The sequence below is a fragment of the Leuresthes tenuis genome, unplaced genomic scaffold (genome assembly GCF_036924035.1).
Source record: "Leuresthes tenuis unplaced genomic scaffold, fLeuTen1.0.hap1 SCAF_12, whole genome shotgun sequence".
Classification (NCBI taxonomy): Eukaryota; Metazoa; Chordata; class Actinopteri; order Atheriniformes; family Atherinopsidae; genus Leuresthes; species Leuresthes tenuis.
Genome location: NW_027325366.1, coordinates 32544334 through 32569568, shown reverse-complemented (window position 1 = coordinate 32569568; position 25235 = coordinate 32544334). Strand labels below are relative to the sequence as shown.

At 47.1% G+C, this 25235-nt stretch overlaps 1 protein-coding gene and 1 non-coding gene across 6 annotated transcripts in view; one reads left to right on the top strand and one right to left on the bottom strand.

Moving 5' to 3' along the window:
* The window catches only part of dgkg (diacylglycerol kinase, gamma), a 122502-nt gene that overhangs the window by 31874 nt on the left and 65393 nt on the right, over positions 1-25235 (bottom strand). For all 5 annotated transcript variants that reach the window (XM_072397530.1, XM_072397532.1, XM_072397531.1 and 2 more), the window contains 3 exons: positions 24504-24664; positions 10270-10334; positions 5327-5417 (listed from right to left, as the gene is read on the bottom strand). In XM_072397530.1, coding sequence (XP_072253631.1) covers positions 5327-5417; positions 10270-10334; positions 24504-24664 — 317 coding nt within the window. The remainder of the gene's footprint in view (positions 1-5326; positions 5418-10269; positions 10335-24503; positions 24665-25235) is intronic.
* Positions 19072-19153, top strand: trnas-cga (transfer RNA serine (anticodon CGA)). The gene has a single exon. It is a non-coding gene; the product is annotated as a tRNA-Ser (tRNA).

The window sequence follows — 25235 nt, the reverse complement described above, 5'->3', positions numbered from 1 at the left end:
GTCACCCGGCCTGTTTTACAGGATTTATATGCTGAGTTTATGTTGGGCGGCTTCAGAAGAAGCTGCAGAGTTATTCTGTCCCGCTGCATTACAGCAGCCAGAGCAAACAATAAAACACACACACTGTGTGGGATTAACACATATAAAGCAATGCCATTTGGCACTCAGGGCTCCACTGATTTATATCGTGTTTAACCTGATCTGGGTTCAGCAGATAATTCAAAAACAATGCCAGCAGCACGCTGTTGTGACTCAGCACGCAGCTGATTTCTGCTGAGTCAAAGCAGAAATGCTGGACAACACGACAAGGAACACAAACACATCAGACGTTCTCCCTGTTCTTTCCAGGCTGTTAAAGCTGCTAACATGGCTGTCACACAGTTTAGAGAACTAACAAAGTCTGTGGGGAAATTCAACCACTTTTAAATTTGTTTGACAGCCGGAGAAGCAACTTCTTCTTCTAAGGCTCTAAGATACATCACACAACGAGTTAACACCTGATATCCCTCCTCACATCGGCAGCGTTGGGGGGAAAAACTGCACCTGAACACACCATAAAGCAGGGATGTCAAACTCCGGTCCTTGAGGGCCGCTGTCCTGCAGCTTTTGGATTCAGATTAAATGAATCTCTTCAAAAGACTGTTACATTCTGCACAAACCAGCTGATGAGGAATTGATCTGAATCAGGTTTGTTGGAGCAGGAAACATCTAAAACCTGCAGGACAGCGGCCCTCGAGGACCGGAGTTTGACATCCCTGCCATAAAGAAAACTCTATAAGTCTATATTAGTCTATAAATGAGTTGTTAAAGACTGATTCAGCCTGTTTAACCCCAACAATCCCAGGAAATAGTTCCTTTGGAGGATCTATTTTCACCACAAAAACCAGAAAAACTAAACAAAAAGGAGGATATTTACCCCCCAGACCTGCCCCAGTTGGATGGTTAGCACTAATGAAAGTGCTCAGCAGTTTTTGGGAGGGACATCTGTCAGTTTTTGTCAGTTTTCTGTCCGTCTCATGTTGAATCTCTGCATTAACAGCCGTTAAGGTCGGAGAGGAAGAGGGAGGAGTGCTCCCCCACATCCTCCTTAAAGCAGAAGGTCCAGATGGAAGTGGTACACATTCAAAGAAGACATTCAGGAAGACATAAACACATCCCATGGCTGTTTTTCCTGTCGCATTCACATGACAGGGAAGCAGAAAAGTGAAAAGATTGTAAAATGTTGCTCAGGCAGCGTCTAAAACGCCTCCCGCCGTGCTCCCCCTCCTCCCTGGGAGTGTTTGTGGCCAAATCAAAGGTAGAAAGGCATCAAATGTGAAGGTAAGGCATGTAGAAAGATGACATAGAAGGATAAGCTGCATCTCTGAGAGCAAGGAAAGCATAACTGTACAGTTCTTTATTCTGTACAGTTTAATGCAAGAATCACACATTCTGTTGTAAAAATCAGGTAAAACTGAGCTAAATGATGTTTAATGGTCTTCAGCTCAGTCAGTAAAGTGCGTACAATCCCACGCAGGCCTTCTCAGTAAGTGCTTAATCTATTTAAATCCATGAGAATAAGCAGAACGCAGGTAGAACAGGTGGGGAACAGGAGTTGGGGCATCTGAGGGGAAGCGTTTTCTATAGAGATGAGTCCTCAAGATGTGCAGGGACCACCCTGCTCTGACAGCATTTAGCAGCTGCTTTAACCCCAAATAAGAACAGTGTGGACTGAGTTTAAACAGCTTCTGATGACCCAGCAGTCCCTCTGCAGGCAGCATTATCCATACATTCAGCCATTTTCCACCAATCTAAGCAGACCTGCCACTCTCCAGCAGAAAGATGCAGCCTGTCCAGCGGGTCCTGGATCTGCCTCCTCCTGGCAGGACGGGTCCAAATACCTCAGCAGGGAGGCATCCGGATGGTGTCCTGACCAGATGTGGAGGACTCCACTCAAGGAAGCCAACAGGACCGCATCGTCTGCAAAAAAACGTGGCTGCGGCTGGAAGTTCTGTCCATAAAAGGTCTGAAGAGAAACTGTGACAAAGCTCTGTGGAGAAATGCATCTGAATCCCCTCTGTGGTCTGAACCAGGAGCTGTTGGCAAACTGAGTCGGAAACAGACCGGGTTTCCTTCTTTATGTTCAAGCTGTGTTCGATGGACTGATCGACGGCTGAGATTTCAGTGGCTGACATCCCTCCCCCTGCATGGTCTAACCCAGGGGTCGGGAACCTATGGCTCGCCAGCCAGGTGTGGCTCTTTTGATGACTGCATCTGGCTCGCAGATAAAACTAAATATTCTCACTTGTTTTAATCCATCCATCGATTTTTCATGTCCTGCTCAGGGCTGCAGGAGCATTATTTTAATTGGATGATACTGGACTACGTTGGCAGCGTAAAACAGGTAAACGCCCCCTTTTGAATCAGTCTGCTCGGCCATTAGCTCAAAGCTAACCCTTCGACGAAGAAGATGGCGAAAAGAAAAAAAGAGTATCGTACATTTCAGGCCCCCGAATGGACTGAAGAATTCGCCTTTGTGGAGAGAGCAAATTCTGCGGTGTGTCTAATTTGCAAAGACAAAATTACATCGATGAAACGGCACTTTGACACGCGCCATGCTACCTTTGCATCAAAATACCCGGCAGGAGACAGCAGAAAGAAAGCGAGCCAAGAGCTACTAAAATATATCATATGGCTCTCATTGAAATAAATTTCCAATTTTTTTGCTTTCATGGCTCTCTTAGTCAAAAAGGTCCCCGACCCCTGAGCTAACCGCTGTCACAGTGCCCTGAGCTGCAGGCCGCAGATCCTTCTCATCACAGAAAGGGAGAATGTCCAGAATCAGAGTTTTCTATCCCAGCTGCAGCTGAACGTGGATCATTAGGACTGGATAGTGTAGTGGTATCATTGCTACCTTCCATGTGGGAGACCTGAGTTCAAATCGCCTGCATGACTCCAGTAGGGGTCCTTAGGCAAGACCCCCTTACCCTACATGCCTGTAAGTCGCTTTGGATAAAAAAGCTAAATGCATATTAAACATATTAAACATGTCCAGCCCTGAGCAGGGATTCAACCTTCCCAGATACTGATGTTTTCTTCTGTGAGCTGAAACTCTCGGGCCATTTAGTGAGAATAACAAATACAGTTAGATATCATCTGCAAAGAAATGATGCAAGCATATGAGTGCATCCAAGGAGGTGATATCAACCTCACCCTCCTTACCGGGGGCTCACACCAAAAGCCGCTCACGACGCTCACAACCCGCCGCTTCTACTTCTTCTGCCGCCGGAAGCGGCCAAAGGGGCGGGGCTTATATGTATAGCAACTAGCAGATATATAATAATCCATCCATACGTCGGTTCCCTCTTTCACCATGGATCGTACTCAGGGCCTTCTTTGTGTTTGCTCTGCCCTTTTCTGCTTTTTTTCGCCTTTTTTCCACCTTTTTCACCTTTTTTCCGCCTTTTTTCCACCTTTGGAATCCAGATCGGCCCTAATTGGCTGTCGTTGCGTAGCGTCACTGCTCATTTGCATAAAGTTGAGCCTTTCTCAACTCTTGAAGCTCATGAAGCTCACAACACGCCGCTCATCGACGCCAGCTTACATTGAAAATGAACGGCAGCTGGCCTCTCACGATGCTTTTGGTGTGAGCCCCCGGTTAGAGTAGCAACAGACTGGAACATCTGTCCGTCCAAGAAGACTGAAGGAAAGCCCGTTGAGGTATGATTCAAACTAAGAGTGTAACATGCCTGAGATCCCCACAGGTTACAGGAAGGACGATTCCTTGGTTCTGTGTGTTGGCTGCAGAGAGGTCTGGTAAGATGAGAGCTGAGGACTGTGCTGCAGTTCTAGCTGCCTTTAAAGGGGAACTCCGGTATTTTTAACGCCCCCCTGCAGCACAGCTCATTCACTCCGGTAAGAACGTCCATCTTACTCAAAGTCGTCGTTCACATCGTCAAAATCTGATAAATATCCTGCCATGTTGCACAAAACTATCAGCAGCAAACTCTGTGTGAAGTTAGCCGACTGTCACAGAGCACGGAGTGAATAAACTGTGCTGCAGGGGGGCGTGTGGATGAAGTGGTCCCAGTAGAGTGCCTGTGTAGAAATCCCTCCGTTAGCTCTCCTATAGCTGCAAGTAGCCACATAACAGCAGCTATGAGCTAACAGAGCTATAGCACACGTTCATTCATTCATTCTTCTTAAAGTATTGGTGAAATAAAGACAGATAATGCCTTATTTAGAGGCTGCATCCTCTAAGCCCCGTTCACTCCGTTATATGGATCTCCAGTTATCTAAATATCTTCCGAAGGACGCTGACTTTCACCAAACTGTTCTCAGTGAGCAGATGAACGTATTTCATGCCAGATATAAGGTTTAAAAACACCGGAGTTCCCCTTTAAGGCCCCATGAAGCCAGACCGATTCGACTTCAGGACGCAGTTCTGAAGAAGAAACTCTGAGACCCGTTTGAGAAGCTATTGGTCAGATTTTTGAGTGAAGCTTTAAGTAGAATCAGTGATTTTTTTTGTGTCAGGATCAGTTTTTTTCTGCATGATTATTATTTCTAACAGCTCCTGTTTGTCTTGTGAAAGCGAGCCCAGAAGGACTGGAGCAGCCCTAGCTTTCCATGCCAGCTCGATATTATTTCACCAGCAGACACTCTGTACTCCTGTTGAGAGTTATTCAGCATGATTAAATGTCAAGGACCTTCAGGCATAACCCTGTTGCCTGTGGGCCGTCTGTTAAAAAAGGGGTTTTGTCTCATTTGTTGTGTTGAAACCTTGTGCTCCACCTCTTAGAAACGATTATGTCATATTTCTGTTATTTTACCTCCAACAGTGTGTGCTTAAAGTCTGAATTCTGTGTGAATCTGTCATGGAAGATGATGTTTTCCACATTTAACACAAGTGATTTCCACATGACATCATCTCTGATAAGCAGCAGAAACTCTACAGCTTGTTGAATCAGCTCGAATGGGAAAAGTTTGGGTGTATTAAAGGTATTTAAGCGGAGGGAAGGTGCAAACTCAACATACAGGGAGCTAAAAGAAAGGCTTCAGCTTTAATGGCAGGGCAACGCCAGTCCCAAAATGCTCCATCTCCACCTATGAAACCGTTTTTCAAAGATTTATCTTAAACTCTGTTGGGGTCCTGCTGTTCTTTGAGCAGATTTTGCACAGAATGAAGCAATCAGTGACTTTATGGAGCAGTAATCTGATGAATAACCTGCCTCAGTCATACCAAACAGTGTCTTGTACTTAAAAGAGCATCAGTGGAAACAGATGTTTCACACGGAGCTTTTCCTGCAGCGAACACATCTGCAACCATCGGGCCCCAGCGACTCACCTCCACTTCTATGCATTCGTTCAGCTTCTTGCAGGTGGCAGATATGGTCTCAGTGGTGCCAAACTCAAAGTACCAGAGCTTGTTCTTCATCCTGGAAGAAAGAAACGAGGGTTGGATCGGGCCTTTTGCACAGCAGTGAAGTCATTTAAGGACCATTTAGCATTTATACGACCACTGATGAGTCATTGATGATGACGCATGTCTTTTTTTTGTTCTTCCTAACAGGACCAGACACAGTTTCTATCCTCTTTGGGTCTTTTCCTGGTTAAATAAAGGTTAATGATGACATGGGATGAAGGTAACAACAGCGGATCCTTAATTCCATCTCTGGGTTTTAGGCTAAATCCCTTTTTTCTGTGGAGCAGGGACATGGTTCGTGATGTGAAATATGAACACACTGTTGATTCTAACAACACAGCTGTTGACACAACAGCTGTTTATAATGAGGACACGCCCGCACCAGGTCTGTTACCATCCAGGAGAACATTTTCAGAAGGGTTCAGAACTTTTCATCCTTCCCTTAAAATGTGACTCTCCCTCCCTGAAAGTCGTGAGCCGACTCACACGTTCGTTCACGTGTTTTTCTTCTTGCTAATTGTCTTTCTGTCTCTTTCACCTTAATACCTCCCCAGAAACCTCTGCTGCTGTCAAATCGGGGGATTATGAGCGTATTTGAGATCACAATTAGGAGCAGTTGTGATTCTCAGCGAGGCAAGCTGCCTAACCTCATTAAGCCGCTTCCACTTGAGACAGTCTGTAAAAAATGCAATTAACTCATGTTTTTCCCGTCTCCTATGGACAGCGAGTGCAACAGGGAGACTTAGCTAAGCCTTTCCGCCATTATTCCCATGTTTCTGCAGCAAAACTAATGCAGACCTGGGACAAAAAGCATCCTGAACCATCTGAAAGATCCAGTGAGAGGAAAAGAGGCTTTAAATCGCTCGTTATTATCTCCAGTTTGGAGCCCTCAGACTGGGATGGACAGTTTGTTTCACCCGCTAACGCCTGACTCCCTGAGAAAGAAAAGTGCGAATACATCTGGAAGAGCTGGAGCAGAATGGCGTCTGCAGTAATGCTGAAAGAGGAGCCACGTTGTTGTGAAAACACTGCTGGATTCTGCCCCTCCCCCTCCTCACAGATAAGCATCTCCCATAATCCCCAATATGAGCAGTGACCTGGTGACCCCACCACCTCTTTGCAGCCCCCCCCACTCTCATACCTGTTGTGAAATCAGGACATGAGGTCAGTAAGTACAGTTAATTCAAAAGGACATCAGATTTTGGCCTGAAAAAAAAGAGTTCCTGATCATTTTAACCCTTTATTTTGTCCCCAGAACTCAGGAATTCCTTCTTCAGAGTTCAAACGGAACCTAAAAGTGAAGCTAAGAGCCGGATCAGCAGAATCCTGCAGGTGGAAAACAGATGAATGGAAAGGGATGAGATAAAATCCTCCTTCGTGGTAATCTGTAGCCTTAAAAGCACATTTAAAGGCCCGTGTTTAATGGATCTTCCTTTAGGAACAGAGCTGCTTTGCGTGTCTGTCTGCAGCTATGATGCAGCCTCAGTTTGTCCTCTGACCCGTCCGGGTATAAAAAGCTGCCCGACCCGATGTTTTCCACAGAAGCCTTAATGACGGTTGTCAGCTAAAGCCACAAAATACTCTGTAGTAAAAGGTGAAAGGGACAGAGGATCAAACTGGACCTCGAGATCCCGCGTGGGGGGGGGGGGTGGCTGTCTGGGCCGGCAGGCCATGAGATCTGGTGCTGCGAATGCACGCTAACAGAGTCTGAAGCAGCCGAATGATGCCCGCCGCCACCCCCCACACGGTTTAATCTTCAGCCTGTGTTAGTCATGATGTTTGAAGAAGCATCCGGGTCGCTTCATCCATCCTGCGGGGTCAGACCTGCTCACATTTCCGCATCGTGTGCAACGTCAGCGTGAGGCTGAGGCGAGCGCTGCAGCAGCAGGAGGTCAAACGCACACGCAGGGGGAGTCTGAGCCGCCCCGTTTGAGTCAGTCATCAACTCTCCGGCAGGAAGTCTCCAACAGACGCATAAAGAAAACCATCTTCCCATGGAAAGTTCATCTTTACACCGCTGACAGGTGGCTCTTTCAACAAGTCCAAAGTTATCTGCCGACGTGAGTCGAGTTAACGCCCGACGTCGGGTCTTAAATATCACACGGATCCCGACTGCCTCCCTCCAAAGGCAGAACCCGCTGAGTGCAACAGGGTTCCTCACATTTAGAGATGCACCGAACCACAGATCAGTCAAATAAGACAGGTTTTAATTATCAGGATTCTCATTTATGGCCAAAATCCGGCGCTAAAACCCGTTTCTGCCACTAATGAGCAAAACAATTCACTTTTGCCCGTTTGAGGAAGACTTGATGTGCGTCAGCGATGATGCAAACGACCCTCCGGGTCACATCTGACCCGGCAAAGCGTTAAACGCTCCGTGCTCAGCTTTAAACTCATCAGCTGCTTCTGGTCCGAGGCGGAAAACGATAAACTGAGCAGAAATTTCCCAGATATGACGGAATATCCCGAAAAGACGAAAGCGAGTCCCTCTTACGGATGTCCACCACAGTTCGAGTTAGGGCAGCTACTTCTTCTGCTGAATTATGACCACTGTCTCCACCCGTCTGGGAACACCAGGCGACCGAATCTATTCACTTCGATGGAAATGTGTGTGACGCACGCTGCTTATTGAGGAAACTCGGCTGTGAGACAGTCTGTGGCTCCCAGGTTGCTGCAGGTCAGATCACCGGCCTGGGGGGGTGGGGGGGGCACGACACTGAGGAGGAACCTCAGACACACACATCCAGACAATGTGGGAGTGGCAGCGAGCACAATAGCGCTAAGTGCTACGCGAGGCTGTGGGCCTCTGAAAGGTCAAAGGTCATCTGTCATCTGCTCACTCGCTGAAGAAGAAGCTGCTTCTGCTTTCAGCTGGAACTGCTGTGGAGGCGGAGGGATACGCTCCCTGCAGACACATCGCTCGCATCACAGCGTCCGGTGAGAACGCTGACGGAGCGCGACTGAACCTCAACATCTTCAGCTGCAGGGTCCCTGTTTAACCTCACCTGTGCTGAAAATGTCAGGCTCTCCCTATAAACGCTTTACATCTTTTAACGCATCTTTCTTTCGTCTTTTATCACCCTCCCTTGCTGCCGTCTGGGAACAGATTACAGATGGAGGCTTCAGCGTTAATTATTAAAATTCAAAGAGTAAACAAGTTGTCTCTGCGTCTCCTCGACTTACTCTCCCTGCGCCTCTCTTATTTCCCCCCGTGGGTTCACTAATTAACTGTGCAGGGAAACAGTGACACACGCGTTGTCATGTGGACAGCATCCAGAGCCCGGGTCCCAGGTGATTTACCTGCGTTCAAAACACGGGAAACTGAACTCAAACCTAAAGCGTCTCAGCAGAAATCCAACCTCCTAAGATCCTAAAGTGTATTCATCGGGCAAATCAAAGATCCTCTGCTGCTCAGCAGCTGCTAAAACAACACACTGCGTCATTATTTACTGAACAAAGCACAGAAGCCGTGTGTGAAAAACTAAGTGAACCCCCGATGAACAGTGGAAGAAGCAGCTTCAGCAGCAGAAAGTTGAAGGTTTTCTGTGTGGAAGGAGGATATCTGGCCCAGCAGAAGGCAACTTTATCTGTGTAGAACAATTCAACAACAAGGTGATTCTTCACAGAGACATTAAAACAGAAGAAATAAAAAGCAGGATTTAGAATTTAAGCAAAAGAAAGACGTAAGAACAATAGATAAAATCAGAAAAGATTATATATATATATGAAAGATAAAATCTGGAGTTAAAATATGATCCTGTTTTGAAACTCAAGCTTATTCAAATGCAGCTGAAAATAGATGTTTCTTCAACCTGGACTTAAATACTGAGAGTTTCAGCTGATCTGAGGCTTTCTGGGAGTTTGTTCCAGACATGTGGAGCATAGAAGCTGAATGCAGCTTCTCCAGGTCTGGTTCTGACTCTGGGAACTGATAAAGAACCGGATCCAGATGACCTGAGGGGTCTGGGAGGTTCATAGTGGGTCAGGAGGTCACTGATGTATTTTGGACCATTCAGAGCTTTATGGACCAGCATCAGAACTTTAAAGTCTATCCTCTGATGGACCAGCATCAGAACCTTAAAGTCTATCCTCTGATGGACAGGCATCAGAACCTTAAAGTCTATCCTCTGATGGACCAGCATCAGAACTTTAAAGTCTATCCTCTGATGGACCGGCAGCCGGTGGAAAGACCTCACAGCTGGACTGATGTGCTCCACTTCTTTGGTCTCAGTAGGACTCCAGCAGCTGAGTTCTGGATGAGCTGCAGGTGTCTAACTGACTTTTTAAAGATGCTGTTACAATAATCAAACCAACTGCTTCTTAAGGTGATATTCGGCTGACTTTGTTTGTCCAAATTTAGGTCTGAGTACAGAACAGGCCCAGATGCTTTTCAGCGTGAACCCTGATCTGCTCAGAAAAGTCGGCCTCACAGAAAGATGTGTTCAGCAGAGGGAAGGTGGAGCAGATCCTTGCATCATCGCTGAGATATTTCTTCTTTTCCTTTAACTGCTTTAGAGAAAGCTTCTCTGCTCTTAGACCGACGCAGAGCTCCTTTTACATGGAGCCTCCGATGCATCGGTTCAGGCCACCGACCAGAACTCTGTTGGACCTTGAACAGATAGAAAGATTAAATACTTCCCAGAGCTCCATTTCAGTTGCTTAAACTCTGGTTTTCTCCCAAATGGTCGGTGTTCTCCTCTTATTGCCTGCTGACAGCTGCAGCTCAGCGTGAAACTGGGCCTCAGATTAAAGTGCCAGGTCATTACTGGTTGCTGATTAGCTAATGGTTTGTCTTCGGCGTGGCGTAATGTTTTGTAAAGCCTGCATCTCCTTGAGGCTGTTTTCAAAATATCTCCTCCACTCACCTGCTGTTGAACTTCTCAGGGTGCTTCTCCCGCATCAGGTGGAAGCGGTGGGCGATGGAGGCGTCCTGTACGGGGAACAGAGGAGACGGGATCATTCGCCCGGAGCTTTATCACAGCCAGACGGGCCAAAGGTTAATGAAGTGTTGTGCCAGCATGGACAGATGTTCCACGTCATTAGAGCTAAACAGCCTGAAAAACAGCACTTAGTCAGTGAAGTTGGGTCCCATTTCTACCTTTGACCATCCTTCACAGCAAAGTGTCTTTGAACAGGACGCGAAACACCACAAATATATGTGAAAATATATAGAAACAGTCAATAAATCAGGAGATGGGTGCTCCATTCATTATTGATTAGGGCTTCAACACATTAATAACGAGTTAATTCAGTCACACGGTGGAAAACGAATGTGTTCGAACCGATCAAAGCCTTTTAAAGGGAGGAAAAGGCACAGGTGTAGTGCTTATATTTAAGCCTGTCCTACTGGAAAAAAGACAATGTGCCCATCAATGTGTTCTGGGGTCAGGGGTAAGAAAATAAATGAAAAACAAAAAAAAAAACAGAGTTGCATCCAATAAAGGGAACAATTTCTTAAATTTATACGATCTTCATTCCATAATGAAACCCAACAACAGACATGCATCTCCTGTTAAGATCTTTGGTACAGAAAAACCTTTGTTTGCTGACTGGGACTGACTCTGAGTCAGCTTTATACCATTTTTGCATTATTTTGTAATATATCAGACCATCGAATTTCATAATATGTGATTTCATAAACAGAGCATAGCAATCAACCTTATTAATAATCCGTATTTAATAATCCGTGTGGCTCGTTTTCGTAGGAGAACAGTTGCTTTATATGTCGAGCTCCACACAATATGATGTGTAAGGAGGTGTCAGGGAGCAGTAAATGATAGTTAATGGGATTAACTGAGGTTCCCTGAGGGATGGAGCTGCAGAGAACAGAACTTCAGCTGAAACGGATAAAGAAAAGCATCTTTAAAAGGCTCCCTGCCTCTGCCCAAAGGCAGCTTGGAGCCAACACACCTGAACAGCTCTACCTGCTGCAGGCTGAGAGCATTTCCTTAAACGCTACATCAGGTCTGCTGTTGATGCTCGTTGGGCTTCAGTTTGCCACGAAAGCTTGGAAGTTGGAAGAATAAATATGCATAAAGCATTGGTTGTAAAAGTATTAAAAGCAGCAACTCTGACAGTCCTAAATGAGTTCCCCCCCCAACAGCGCTGCACACTAAGACAAATGAAGCCAAGCACACGTTATTTTGATCAATACAGGCAGGTGAAAAGGCTTTTTCCTCTCAGCCTACAGAGCACAGGGCGCAGAACACAGCTCTACCATGCAGGGGAGAACCAAAGGTCAGAGGTTGAGCTGAGCAGGGCTGAGACCGGACTCTGCCCTTCTCCTCCCATGTGTTTCACCTCTCACCTGCAGGTCAAAGGTGAGCGTAAGCCAGATCAGTCAGGGCAGCAGCCTCAGAGTGACCTCACAAACAGAGCAACACAAACAGCAGCAGCTGCCACCACAACATGATCGGTGTCCTGCATGTGAAACCAGATCTGAATAACAAGCTGCCCCAGCCCAGTTTCAGACAGGAAGCAGCGGGGAAATGTGCCAGTGTGGCTCGAGCCACTCCAACAAAGACTTGTGCAGCTCAATAAGACCTCAGACATCCAGCGACATGCTTCAGAAACACACACACACTCTTGGTTTGAGTGGATCAATTACACCGAGCAGCCTTAATTTGACCTGAGGGTGAGCTTGACCAGAGCTGCTTCTGCTGCACTGCCTTTCACAGATAAACAGCCGCTGTACGTCCCAAATAAGTTCAACATCGACTAAATGTCAGGCCAAGTCATGTGCTTAATGTAGATTTAGCTCCTGTGGTGGGGGGGGCGGTGTCCGGCACCAGAGCTCGGCGGGTGGAGGAGTCGTCCGTTAAAGACTTATTTTTCACTCACTCCTGATGTATGACGGCATCTGGTTCTGCTTAAAGTGCAGCAGAAACACACAACCAGGCCCAGGTCCTCTTTAAGCATAAGAAGCCAGGCCCAGGTCCTCTTTAAGCATAAGAAGCCAGGCCCGGGTCCTCTTTAAGCATAAGAAGCCAGGCCCAGGTCCTCTTTAAGCATAAGAAGCCAGGCCCAGGTCCTCTTTAAGCATAAGATGACAGGCCCAGGTCCTCTTTAAGCATAAGAAGACAGGCCCAGGTCCTCTTTAAGCATAAGAAGCCAGGCCCAGGTCCTCTTTAAGCATAAGAAGCCAGGCCCAGGTCCTCTTTAAGCATAAGAAGACAGGCCCAGGTCCTCTTTAAGCATAAGAAGCCAGGCCCAGGTCCTCTTTAAGCATAAGAAGCCAGGCCCAGGTCCTCTTTAAGCATAAGAAGCCAGGCCCAGGTCCTCTTTAAGCATAAGAAGCCAGGCCCAGGTCCTCTTTAAGCATAAGAAGCCAGGCCCAGGTCCTCTTTAAGCATAAGAAGCCAGGCCCAGGTCCTCTTTAAGCATAAGAAGACAGGCCCAGGTCCTCTTTAAGCATAAGAAGCCAGGCCCAGGTCCTCTTTAAGCATAAGAAGACAGGCCCAGGTCCTCTTTAAGCATAAGAAGCCAGGCCCAGGTCCTCTTTAAGCATAAGAAGCCAGGCCCAGGTCCTCTTTAAGCATAAGAAGCCAGGCCCAGGTCCTCTTTAAGCATAAGAAGACGGGCCCAGGTCCTCTTTAAGCATAAGAAGACGGGCCCAGGTCCTCTTTAAGCATAAGAAACCAGGCCCAGGTCCTCTTTAAGCATAAGAAGCCAGGCCCAGGTCCTCTTTAAGCATAAGAAGCCAGGCCGAGGTCCTCTTTAATCATAAGAAGACAGGCCCAGGTCCTCTTTAAGCATAAGAAGACGGGCCCAGGTCCTCTTTAAGCATAAGAAGCCAGGCCCAGGTCCTCTTTAAGCATAAGAAGACAGGCCCAGGTCCTCTTTAAGCATAAGAAGACGGGCCCAGGTCCTCTTTAAGCATAAGAAGCCAGGCCCAGGTCCTCTTTAAGCATAAGAAGCCAGGCCCAGGTCCTCTTTAAGCATAAGAAGACAGGCCCAGGTCCTCTTTAAGCATAAGAAGCCAGGCCCAGGTCCTCTTTAAGCATAAGAAGCCAGGCCCAGGTCCTCTTTAAGCATAAGAAGCCAGGCCCAGGTCCTCTTTAAGCATAAGAAGCCAGGCCCAGATCCTCTTTAAGCATAAGAAGACGGGCCCAGGTCCTCTTTAAGCATAAGAAACCAGGCCCAGGTCCTCTTTAAGCATAAGAAGCCAGGCCCAGGTCCTCTTTAAGCATAAGAAGCCAGGCCCAGGTCCTCTTTAAGCATAAGAAGACAGGCCCAGGTCCTCTTTAAGCATAAGAAGACGGGCCCAGGTCCTCTTTAAGCATAAGAAGCCAGGCCCAGGTCCTCTTTAAGCATAAGAAGACAGGCCCAGGTCCTCTTTAAGCATAAGAAGACGGGCCCAGGTCCTCTTTAAGCATAAGAAGCCAGGCCCAGGTCCTCTTTAAGCATAAGAAGCCAGGCCCAGGTCCTCTTTAAGCATAAGAAGACAGGCCCAGGTCCTCTTTAAGCATAAGAAGCCAGGCCCAGGTCCTCTTTAAGCATAAGAAGCCAGGCCCAGGTCCTCTTTAAGCATAAGAAGCCAGGCCCAGGTCCTCTTTAAGCATAAGAAGCCAGGCCCAGGTCCTCTTTAAGCATAAGAAGCCAGGCCCAGGTCCTCTTTAAGCATAAGAAGCCAGGCCCGGGTCCTCTTTAAGCATAAGAAGCCAGGCCCAGGTCCTCTTTAAGCATAAGAAGCTAGGCCCAGGTCCTCTTTAAGCATAAGATGACAGGCCCAGGTCCTCTTTAAGCATAAGAAGCCAGGCCCAGGTCCTCTTTAAGCATAAGAAGACAGGCCCAGGTCCTCTTTAAGCATAAGAAGCCAGGCCCAGGTCCTCTTTAAGCATAAGAAGCCAGGCCCAGGTCCTCTTTAAGCATAAGAAGCCAGGCCCAGGTCCTCTTTAAGCATAAGAAGCCAGGCCCAGGTCCTCTTTAAGCATAAGAAGACGGGCCCAGGTCCTCTTTAAGCATAAGAAGACGGGCCCAGGTCCTCTTTAAGCATAAGAAGCCAGGCCCAGGTCCTCTTTAAGCATAAGAAGCCAGGCCCAGGTCCTCTTTAAGCATAAGAAGCCAGGCCCAGGTCCTCTTTAAGCATAAGAAGACAGGCCCAGGTCTTCTTTAAGCATAAGAAGCCAGGCCCAGGTCCTCTTTAAGCATAAGAAGCCAGGCCCAGGTCCTCTTTAAGCATAAGAAGCCGGGCCCAGGTCCTCTTTAAGCATAAGAAGCCAGGCCCAGGTCCTCTTTAAGCATAAGAAGACGGGCCCAGGTCCTCTTTAAGCATAAGAAGACGGGCCCAGGTCCTCTTTAAGCATAAGAAGCCAGGCCCAGGTCCTCTTTAAGCATAAGAAGCCAGGCCCAGGTCCTCTTTAAGCATAAGAAGCCAGGCCCAGGTCCTCTTTAAGCATAAGAAGACGGGCCCAGGTCCTCTTTAAGCATAAGAAGCCAGGCCCAGGTCCTCTTTAAGCATAAGAAGCCAGGCCCAGGTCCTCTTTAAGCATAAGAAGCCAGGCCCAGGTCCTCTTTAAGCATAAGAAGCCAGGCCCAGGTCCTCTTTAAGCATAAGAAGCCAGGCCCAGGTCCTCTTTAAGCATAAGAAGCCAGGCCCAGGTCCTCTTTAAGCATAAGAAGCCAGGCCCAGGTCCTCTTTAAGCATAAGAAGACAGGCCCAGGTCCTCTTTAAGCATAAGAAGACGGGCCCAGGTCCTCTTTAAGCATAAGATGACAGGCCCAGGTCCTCTTTAAGCATAAGAAGACGGGCCCAGGTCCTCTTTAAGCATAAGAAGCCAGGCCCAGGTCCTCTTTAAGCATAAGAAGCCAGGCCCAGATCCTCTTTAAGCATAAGAAGCCAGGCCCAGGTCCTCTTTAAGCATAAGAAGCCAGGCCCAGGTCCTCTTTAAGCATAAGAAGACGGGCCCAGGTCCTCTTTAAGCATAAGATGACAGGCCCAGGTCCTCTTTAAGCATAAGAAGCCAGGCCCAGGTCCTCTTTAAGCATAAGAAGCCAGGCCCAGGTCCTCTTTAAGCATAAGAAGCCAGGCCCAGATCCTCTTTAAGCATAAGAAGACAGGCCCAGGTCCTCTTTAAGCATAAGAAGACGGGCCCAGGTCCTCTTTAAGCATAAGAAGCCAGGCCCAGATCCTCTTTAAGCATAAGAAGACAGGCCCAGGTCCTCTTTAAGCATAAGAAGACGGGCCCAGGTCCTCTTTAAGCATAAGAAGCCAGGCCCAGGTCCTCTTTAAGCATAAGAAGACAGGCCCAGGTCCTCTTTAAGCATAAGAAGACGGGCCCAGGTCCTCTTTAAGCATAAGAAGACGGGCCCAGGTCCTCTTTAAGCATAAGAAGCCAGGCCCAGGTCCTCTTTAAGCATAAGAAGACGGGCCCAGGTCCTCTTTAAGCATAAGAAGACAGGCCCAGGTCCTCTTTAAGCATAAGAAGACGGGCCCAGGTCCTCTTTAAGCATAAGAAGCCAGGCCCAGGTCCTCTTTAAGCATAAGAAGCCAGGCCCAGGTCCTCTTTAAACATAAGAAGCCAGGCCCAGATCCTCTTTAAGCATAAGAAGCCAGGCCCAGGTCCTCTTTAAGCATAAGAAGCCAGGCCCAGGTCCTCTTTAAGCATAAGAAGCCAGGCCCAGATCCTCTTTAAACATAAGAAGACGGGAATAAAGACACAAATATGAGGCGAGTAACAAGTGTTTCATACAGTTAAACCAACCGGGCCTCAGTCATTTAATGTAAAGCAACAGGTCCGATTCGATGCTGCTTTTCCTCTATCAGGAAATCATCTGGAGCCTGGTTTTACGGTCTGGTGAGGACCAGATTTATTGTCCTAACGTGTTAAATCTTTGAAGTGAAAGAGGGTGCAGCAGCTTCGGACAGGCAGAACCAGCCGTGATGACGGGCTGGCAGCTGCCAGGCTTCAGCTCTCTTCAACAGGCAGAACAGAAGGTTGTGACAGCGCAGGTGTGCTGTGGCGTCTCACGCTCAAAGCCGCCGAGCACCAGCAGCAAAGTGCTGAGATCTCCCAACATCATCAGATACCAGCCCCTAAAATAGAGCTGCTATCCTCCGCTTAACTGGACCAGAATTTGATCCTGGAAGCTGGGGAGCGAGCGGACATCAGAGCCGGCTAACTTTAGCCACAGAACTTAGAGTGAAGACCTTGCTGTTGGGATTCTCACGGCAAGGTTAGCCATCCCAGCACTTTGAGCGAGGGGAAGCCGTGTCCAGCCTGCCCCGGCCCAGAGTCCACAGAATGTGGATCAGAGCCAGTCAATGACACACAAAGCATGACGGACTGCTTCATGCCACCGGTTCTGCTCTCACTCTCCTGCTGCTCGCAGTGAAAAAGGCTGCCAGCAACAACATGTGACATGTGCTGCCGCCTGAAGTTGGGCGGTTTGGATTCTGCTGCTGGAAGCGCTGCACGGCGGTGGCGTTTGTGGGCAAGAGGAGGTGCAAATGGATGTGAGAAGGGGGCAGGGGAGAGAAGAGCCGACAGAAAACAACTCTGCGGGTCAAACGGCACCAGCAGACGATCACTTTCTGTGGTAAAATGGCCTCCGGGGGGTTTAATGTGGTCAGAAACGTCCCAGAAGCCTTTAAATCTCTGTACCGTAAACCTGAAACACTCTTTCATCACCTCACCTTCATCTTTGGATCTCAAGCAGCTGATGAAGCCAATTAAATTCTTCTAAATTCTACAGCCCTGAGATTTAAAGCAGCCGTGCACATACGTGTGCATGTGTTCGTGGGCCCACGTGCTGCAGCATGTGTGTCTTTGCTCCTTTCTTTAAGACCAGCCAGGTGTCACTCAGCACGGTCATTCATTACCGTGGTAACCTGGTCTGAACCTGGCAGGCGCTGACTTCCTGTCACTGATACTTCCCCTGACCTTCAGTCTGTGCCAGGACCCTCCAACACACACACACACACACACCAAACATTTCACATGCACGCTTTCTGCACTTGTGGCTGCAATGGAAAACGTAACGCAGCTGATTTTCAACCTTTCAGACGTTGGAAGCCTGCATTAGAGCTTCCTGCAGCTGTAATCAGACGTAAAACTGTCACAGAACACGTGGGATTCCTGCCATCTGAAGCTTTGCTTCAATCCTTTTTAAAAGTCAGCCTGGAGCGTTTAGAGACTTCTGTGATAAACGCCTCGTCATGGCAACCCACAGTCATGTGAAGAAGGAAGCCTGCCCTCTTTAGAGTCTGAGGAAAAATCATGTGGTTCCTGCCAGGTCTTTAAATGATGTAAATCCAAACCTCAGATGAACAACACATGAACACATGATACGTTACGCTGTGTCATCATTTATTGAACTGAACCTGCAGAAGCAGAGTGTGAAAAACCGAGCTGAGGCCCGGAGGAGGCTGAGCTCACCTGACACCGAGGGAAACTCACCCAAAGCAGCAGCAGTGGAGTCAGGCTTGATGTTTGTTGTTGTTGAGGAGAAAATTAAAGCAATTATAAAAAGATGAGACACAAATGCACCGCAGTGAAATGCAAAGAGTCCAAACAGAGGCACGAAAGCCTCACAAAGACATGCAAAAAGAGCACAAACATCTCTTTGGATCGGGGCCCTTTTGCATATCTGTGACCGGAGGCTCGCTGCCTTATAATTCATCTGTGATCACGGACACACTCAGTAGCTGTTCTGCAGCTTTTGACTGCATAAAACACTCCTTCTAACGGGGGAGCTTCTGTTTCAGTGGCAACATTTGAGCCAACACAGAGGAGAAATCCCAGAGATGGACACTCAGATGTTTCTGCAGGACTTTGGCTTAACGCCGGGTTAAAGCAGCAGCCAGAGACCTATATGTGCATCAGAGGAGGCACACGGCAGCCTGCTGGAGGGCGGCCATCAGGGAATGCAGTAGGAACTGGTCGTTAATACTTGGAAGCATCTTGCTTTGCACACATGTACATATTAACACTGCGGAGGGATCAGCTTCCCCACTGAAACACGAGGTGGCATCTTTCATGGCTGCTGACATGGTGTGATTTCCCTCCCATCAGATTCTTTCCAGGCTGCAGGTCAAGTGGAGGCAGCTAAAGACTGACCAATCCCGCGGCTGCATTTATGAGCGAAGCTTTAGGCGTTTAACAGGCAGCTTGGACACGATAAAATAAAACACTGGAGCTGGAATAACACGGGGCCACGTGAGGCTGAAACAGGAGGCAGAGACTTCAAACGGCTATCCTCTGAGCTGCATGTGAGACCGTCACCCCCCCCCCCCCCCCCAGAGCACCTTTAAACTTACTCTGATATTCACATATTTACAGGTGTTTAAAGCCAGTTACCAAACACTGAAATACATGTTCCTCAACTACTCTGAAACAGAAAAACTCAGTAATTTATCCATTTATTTTGACTTTTATTTCACTGCAGACAATATGAACTAAATATATTTCATGTTTTATCTCATCAGCTTCATTTAATCTGATAACAAACATCATTTCTACACCTCAGACCTGCAACATCCCATAAAGTCAGTGAATCTTTTCCCACTTAGTTTCCTTCTGCCAACACTTAAAGCCGTTCTGACTCTGAGGAAACCAGGTGATGCAGAGTTCCAGCTGTTATTTTGTCCCATTCTTTCTTAAACAGGTCTTAAGGTGTGCAGCAGTACGGGGGGGTGGTTGTTGTCCATCATTCTGTAGTAGGGATGAGTCACGGTGGCCGAGAGGTTAAGGCGTTGGACTCGAAATCCAATGGGGTTTCCCCGCACAGGTTCGAATCCTGTTCGTGACGATGCTCTTTTAGGCCTCACAGCGCGTCTGACCCCAGATCAGAAGGTTGTGTGTTCACTCTAACTGAGCCAGGGTCACCCCAAAGGATTGACCCCGGCTCAGTTAGAGTGGGTCGTCCAATAACCAGAAGGTTGGCGGTTCGATTCCCACTCTCCCCACTGAATTGAACCTTTACTCTAAACTGCATCAGAGTGTGACCCTGTGCATGTGACCCTGTGCATGTGTGTTCAACAGGTGTCGACCTGGACGGGTCACATGTGGAGGAGAAGTTTCATGTTAACATTCGTGTGAACAGGACAATAAAGTAATCTTAATGTTAAAGGTCAGGACTGCAGGCAGCAGTGCGGGGGGGTGGTTGTTTCTCTGCTGGGGACAGGTCAGGACTGCAGGCAGCCAGTCCAGCACCCGTACCTCTTCTTCCTCAGCCAGGCCTTTGGAATGAGGCAGAATGTGGTTTTCCATGGTCTGCTTGAACAATGCTGGGACGTCCCAGGAAAAGATGTGGCCTTGAAGGCAGCATATGTTGCTGTAAAATCTCAGTGAGCTTTTCTGCATTAATGCTGCCGTCACAGAAGTGGAAATGAGCTTTGCCCCCTGATCCAACCCCATACCATCACAGAGCCTGGCTGCAGGGACTGGCTGCTGACAGCAGGCTGGATGCTGCTTTTGCTCTTTGCTCCATTTCTTCCACCAAAGATGTGGAATACTGATGGGTCTGACCACAGCACACGTTTCCACCGTGTGACGGTCCATCCCAGACGCCTCCGAGCCCAGAGAAGTGGACGAGGTTAACATCAGGCTTCTTTCCTGCACAGTAAAGCTTGTGAATGGAACTCTGTATTGTGGTGCTTGACAAAGGTTTCCACAGTAATCCCTTGTCCAGGTGCTTCTATCAGCTGCTGATGAATGACGGTTCTTGATGCAGCGTCTGAGGGGTCAGAGGTCACGGGGTCCAGCTTAGGCTTGCTCCCTCGTCCTTTACACTGAAACTCCTCCAGATTCCCTGAATGTTTTAATGATATTCTGCTCTGTAGAGGCAGAAATATGCAAGTTTTCCTCTTCCCAGCTTTTTCATTTATCTAATATGTTGCTGAATTGTTAAAATGTTTATTGAGTTAAATGAAGCTGATGAGAGAAAACAAAGAATATCTTTCTATAAATAGTCTGCAGAATCTCTGCGTTATCTTTTTAAATTCTCTTCCCCTCGCATGTTTTCCTGATTTTGAGTTCCATTAAAAATAGCTTTTTACTTTTAACATGAACTGAAAACCTTTTTTTTTGTTTCCAGAGATCAATAACATGTAATCACAGGCTGAAACGACACCATTAACCTTCAGCTTTACGGTTCTGTGTGGCTCAGCTGAGCCGACCACATGCTCCACACTGTGTCATCCACAATTAAGTCAGCGAGATAAAGGACAGATGACTGTGGAAGCTTTCAGACTCGGCCTTGCCAGTCTCCCGTCACCATAGCAACCAATCCCCGAGCGACGAGGCCTGTGACGGGACGGCAGGAAGCGCAGACCTTGTAAGGGTAGTCAAACAGATTTGAGGTCTTAGCGATGGCGACATGGCTGGTGTGAGTCAGAGTCAGGTTTGCTCAGGTGTCGTGCGCTCGCTGATACGCCGCCATCTGTCACCGAGGCTCCTGGAGGAGCGGCGGTCTGTTTAGTGGCTGTTTGCCACCGTGTGCCGTCTCACAGAGATAACCTTTACGCTAAACTGATAACTCTGCAGCTCCTCTACGTTCTGCTAATGTCAGATCTAACCCACCGTGTGCCGGTTCAACTCTCTCAGACTCTCTCTCTGCCCTTCAGCCTCCTGGGGATGGGATTTCTGTCAGGTCCCGCGTTACACTTTGTTTTCAGGGGCAGATTATCACAGAAGGAAGATGCTGTGAGACTGAATCAAAATGAACCGGACTCAAGTCTCCTTGAGGTGTTTTGGATCATCGAAATAAGTTGATTCTCCAGCTGAAGCTGCAGGAAAGAAGAGGAAGAGTGACTATCTAAGAAGGCTGTTGGTGGCGTGTAAAATATTTCAGTGCCTGACCACAACGTGTAAAGATGTGGTCATGAGTCAGCAACATGTGGAACTGCGGCCACAAGATGCAAAATGAGACACGTAACAAACTTCTGACGTCCCTGTGAAACAGAGAGCCACGGTGCAGGAGCGATAGTTGGTATTAGGTTAAGATTTAAAGGGGAACTCCGGTGTTTTTAAACCTTATTTCTGGCATGAAATACGTTCATCTGCTCACCGAGAACAGTTTGGTGAAGGTCGGCGTCCTTCGGAAGATATTTAGATAACTGGAGATCCATATAACGGAGTGAACGGGGCTTAGAGGATGCAGCCTCTAAATAAGGCATTATCTGTCTTTATTTCACCAATACTTTAAGAAGAATGAATGAATGAACGTGTGCTATAGCTCTGTTAGCTCATAGCTCTGTTAGCTCATAGCTCTGTTAGCTCATAGCTGCTGTTATGTGGCTACTTGCAGCTATAGGAGAGCTAACGGAGGGATTTCTACACAGGCACTCTACTGGGACCACTTCATCCACACGCCCCCCTGCAGCACAGTTTATTCACTCCGTGCTCTGTGACAGTCGGCTAACTTCACACAGAGTTTGCTGCTGATAGTTTTGTGCAACATGGCAGGATATTTATCAGATTTTGACAACGTGAACGACGACTTTGAGTAAGATGGACGTTCTTACCGGAGTGAATAAACTGTGCTGTGCACACGTCTTCCTCCTGTTTAATCGCAGCCACATGCTTCAGTGCACTTTCTGTCTAATTAGCCCGACTGTGAGCTGAGATACCATCAAATATAAACATATATATTAAATCCCAGGAGAGTAATATCCAGGGTTTACCCTTTGTGTTCATCTCTGGACTCAAATAACAACAAAAAGGTGGGAGAGTGAAAGTCATTCCTCCTGAGGCCTGGCAGGAGGCACATCCAGTGAGCAGCTCTGAAGCAGAAAGTGATAATAAAGATATGTCAGAAGCCCACGTATCAGCCAAGAGGAATCAAGCAGGTTCAGATAAACGCTGGAGAGAGTTCTGGGGTCCTGCCCAAAGTTCAACACATACCAGCAGGAAGTATTAGACCAGCTGATGGAAGTATTAGACCAGCTGATGGAAGTATTAGACCAGCTGATGGAAGTATTAGACCAGCTGATGGAAGTATTAGACCAGCTGATGGAAGTATTAGACCAGCTGATGGAAGTATTAGACCAGCTGATGGAAGTATTAGACCAGCTGATGGAAGTATTAGACCAGCTGATGGAAGTCTTCCAAAGATCCTGCAGCAGTTTTACCTCCTAATAACAGCTACAGTCAGATGGTTAAAGCCTGACCTGAAGAGGATTCTGTGACCCCAGAGGCCCAAACTTTAAAAAGATGGAGACCCACGATGCCTCGAACACTGCAGAGACTGAACAACAGTGAAGCAAACAGGGCTGAAGCAGCTAACTTCACGTTCGTCACCTCTGTGCAAAACGTCCCCGAGGCCCTCATGAAGCATCTCCATCTGGACAATATAAAAAGGTTGCTAAGCAACTGTCACCTGGCAGCCTGCTTCTTTCCTCCAATTAAAAGACCAAACCTGCCCAAGAGGAGGCAGATTCTCACTAATTGTGAGTCCACATTGCTCAGATCAACTGCTGTGTGTCTCAGTCGCCGTTTTCTCGTCCAATGACACAAACAACTGGACTTTCTGTTCGTTTTATCCAGCATTTGTCTGTTCTGATAACTTTAAGCTGCTTTTTTAGAGGGTCTTTCCCCTGAACTTCTCTGACCGGTTGGAGTTTTCTCAGAACTTTACCACAGCTTGTAAAATCTGTCAGCTTTAAGGACCCGTTCGGTTACAGGTTCTTTTCCCAGGACTACGGGTCATCAGCTCCTTCAGCTGAGCTGCTGGTGGCTCTCTGATCTCCACAAAGAATACTTTGCTGCTTAATCTACCTGTAAGTATCAAAAACTGGGGAACAGGACCAAGAGCAGGAAGATCGACTGGTTTCCAGAGTTCACAAACAGATTCCCCCCCAACATGTGAGCTGAAATGATGTGACTGAGGCAGAAAGGTGGAAATAAGAGAACCCCAACGCTGGAACAAACATCGTGTTTGTTAAGCTAAGTTGGTGCACAGTTAAGCATCTAATGAACATGCTTTCTCTTTAAAGAAAGGCTCCAATCTGTAGTAAACTCTGCTGATGACCCGTCACAGTACGAAGATTCAATTCAACAGTCTTAATCTCACTAAACCACATGCAAGACAAAACTTTCTCTCCTTAAAAACCCGTAAAAACGAGCAGAATAAAGGTTTTAGGATGTACAGCCCATAACTTTACAGGTGGAAACAGCCTCTTAACTTCTGACCCACAGACTGAAAGGTCCTGCTTTACTCTTCTTCTGTGGTTAAAGTTCGCTCAGCACCACAGACGCCGTGGCTGCAGGCGTCAGTTTATTCTCGAAAACTGCCAAATCCCATGAGATCAGAAGTGAATCCCACTGACTGAACTTCCACAGAGACGGTTCCTGCAGTGGAGATTTACTTTCAGATCCTTAAAGTTCCTGCAGCTGAAGAAAACGAGGACTTCTGGTGGAAATGTCGGCTTTAGATGTGGTTTTTAACACACACTGGTTTCATTTTTGGATCTAAATCAATGCTGAGATTAAACAGTTTGCTGAACTTTGTGTCTTTATAAATAAAGTTGATATAAATTAGTGCAGAAGGAGCATTAATGCTGGTTTTTCCTCCCCAGAACAATCCGGCTCTACAATAACTCCTCTCCCAGTGTTCTTCACTGTGTGAATTTAATATAATTATATATAATTATATATATGTAGCTACTTCCTCATGTAATGATTTGTACATATAAAAACAAAGAATTTTTTGTCCTCCTCTATATTTGAAGTGCTTTTTTGCTCTTTCCCTGCTCTGCTCGGCTTGTTTTTCACTTAAATTTCCCCTTTTCGGGATCAATAAAGTCCATCTCATCTTCTCCTAAATTCTTCTTTTCCCAGGATCAATAACTCCATCTGTAACCTTCAGCAGGTCAGCCAACATACGTTTGTAGTGACCATAAAACAGACTGTTTAGCATCAAACGTCTTTACAGCTGAGGCTTGTCCAACTGCACTTGTTCAACACTAAAACATCTGGTCACAGCTGGCTGATAAATGGATAATCGGCCATTTTTTAATGATATTTCTCGCTCTTTCTTATAATTCAACATGTATATATTTAGGGATTCATAAAGTATAGATAGACTAAATAAACACATCACCATTAAGGTGATTTAAGACGGATTTTACAGGCAGTAAATGAAGGATTTTAACTCTCACCACTCCAATAGAGAAGTAGTTGTTGACGATGCTGTAGGGGACGGGGTCTCCCTTCTCCTCCTTGTCATCGGGGACGATGTCGATGTTCCAGCGGTCCAGAACCACCTCTGTGCTGTGCTCGATGTCTCGGAGGACCTTCAGCAAGCTGCCACCTTCATAACCTGCCGAGACCGGCCAGAAAAGACGGGTGAAAATACACCCTCTTTTTGTCCTATTTAACCTTTATTTAAACAGGATCAAACTATGAAACACTATAGAACAGCTGAAGTTAAAGGGGAACTCTGGTGTTTTTAAACCTAATTTCTGGCATGAAATACGTTCATCTGCTCACCGAGAACAGTTTGGTGAAAGTCCTTTGGAAGATATTTAGATAACTGGAGATCCATATAACGGAGTGAACGGGGCTTAGAGGATGCAGCCTCTAAATAAGGCATTATCTGTCTTTATTTCACCAATACTTTAAGAAGAATGAATGAATGAACGTGTGCTATAGCTCTGTTAGCTCATAGCTCTGTTAGCTCATAGCTGCTGTTAGCTCATAGCTCTGTTAGCTCATAGCTCTGTTAGCTCATAGCTGCTGTTAGCTCATAGCTCTGTTAGCTCATAGCTGCTGTTATGTGGCTACTTGCAGCTATAGGAGAGCTAAAGGAGGGATTTCTACACAGGCACTCTACTGGGACCACTTCATCCACAGCATGGCTGCAGCACAGTTTATTCACTCCGGTAAGAACG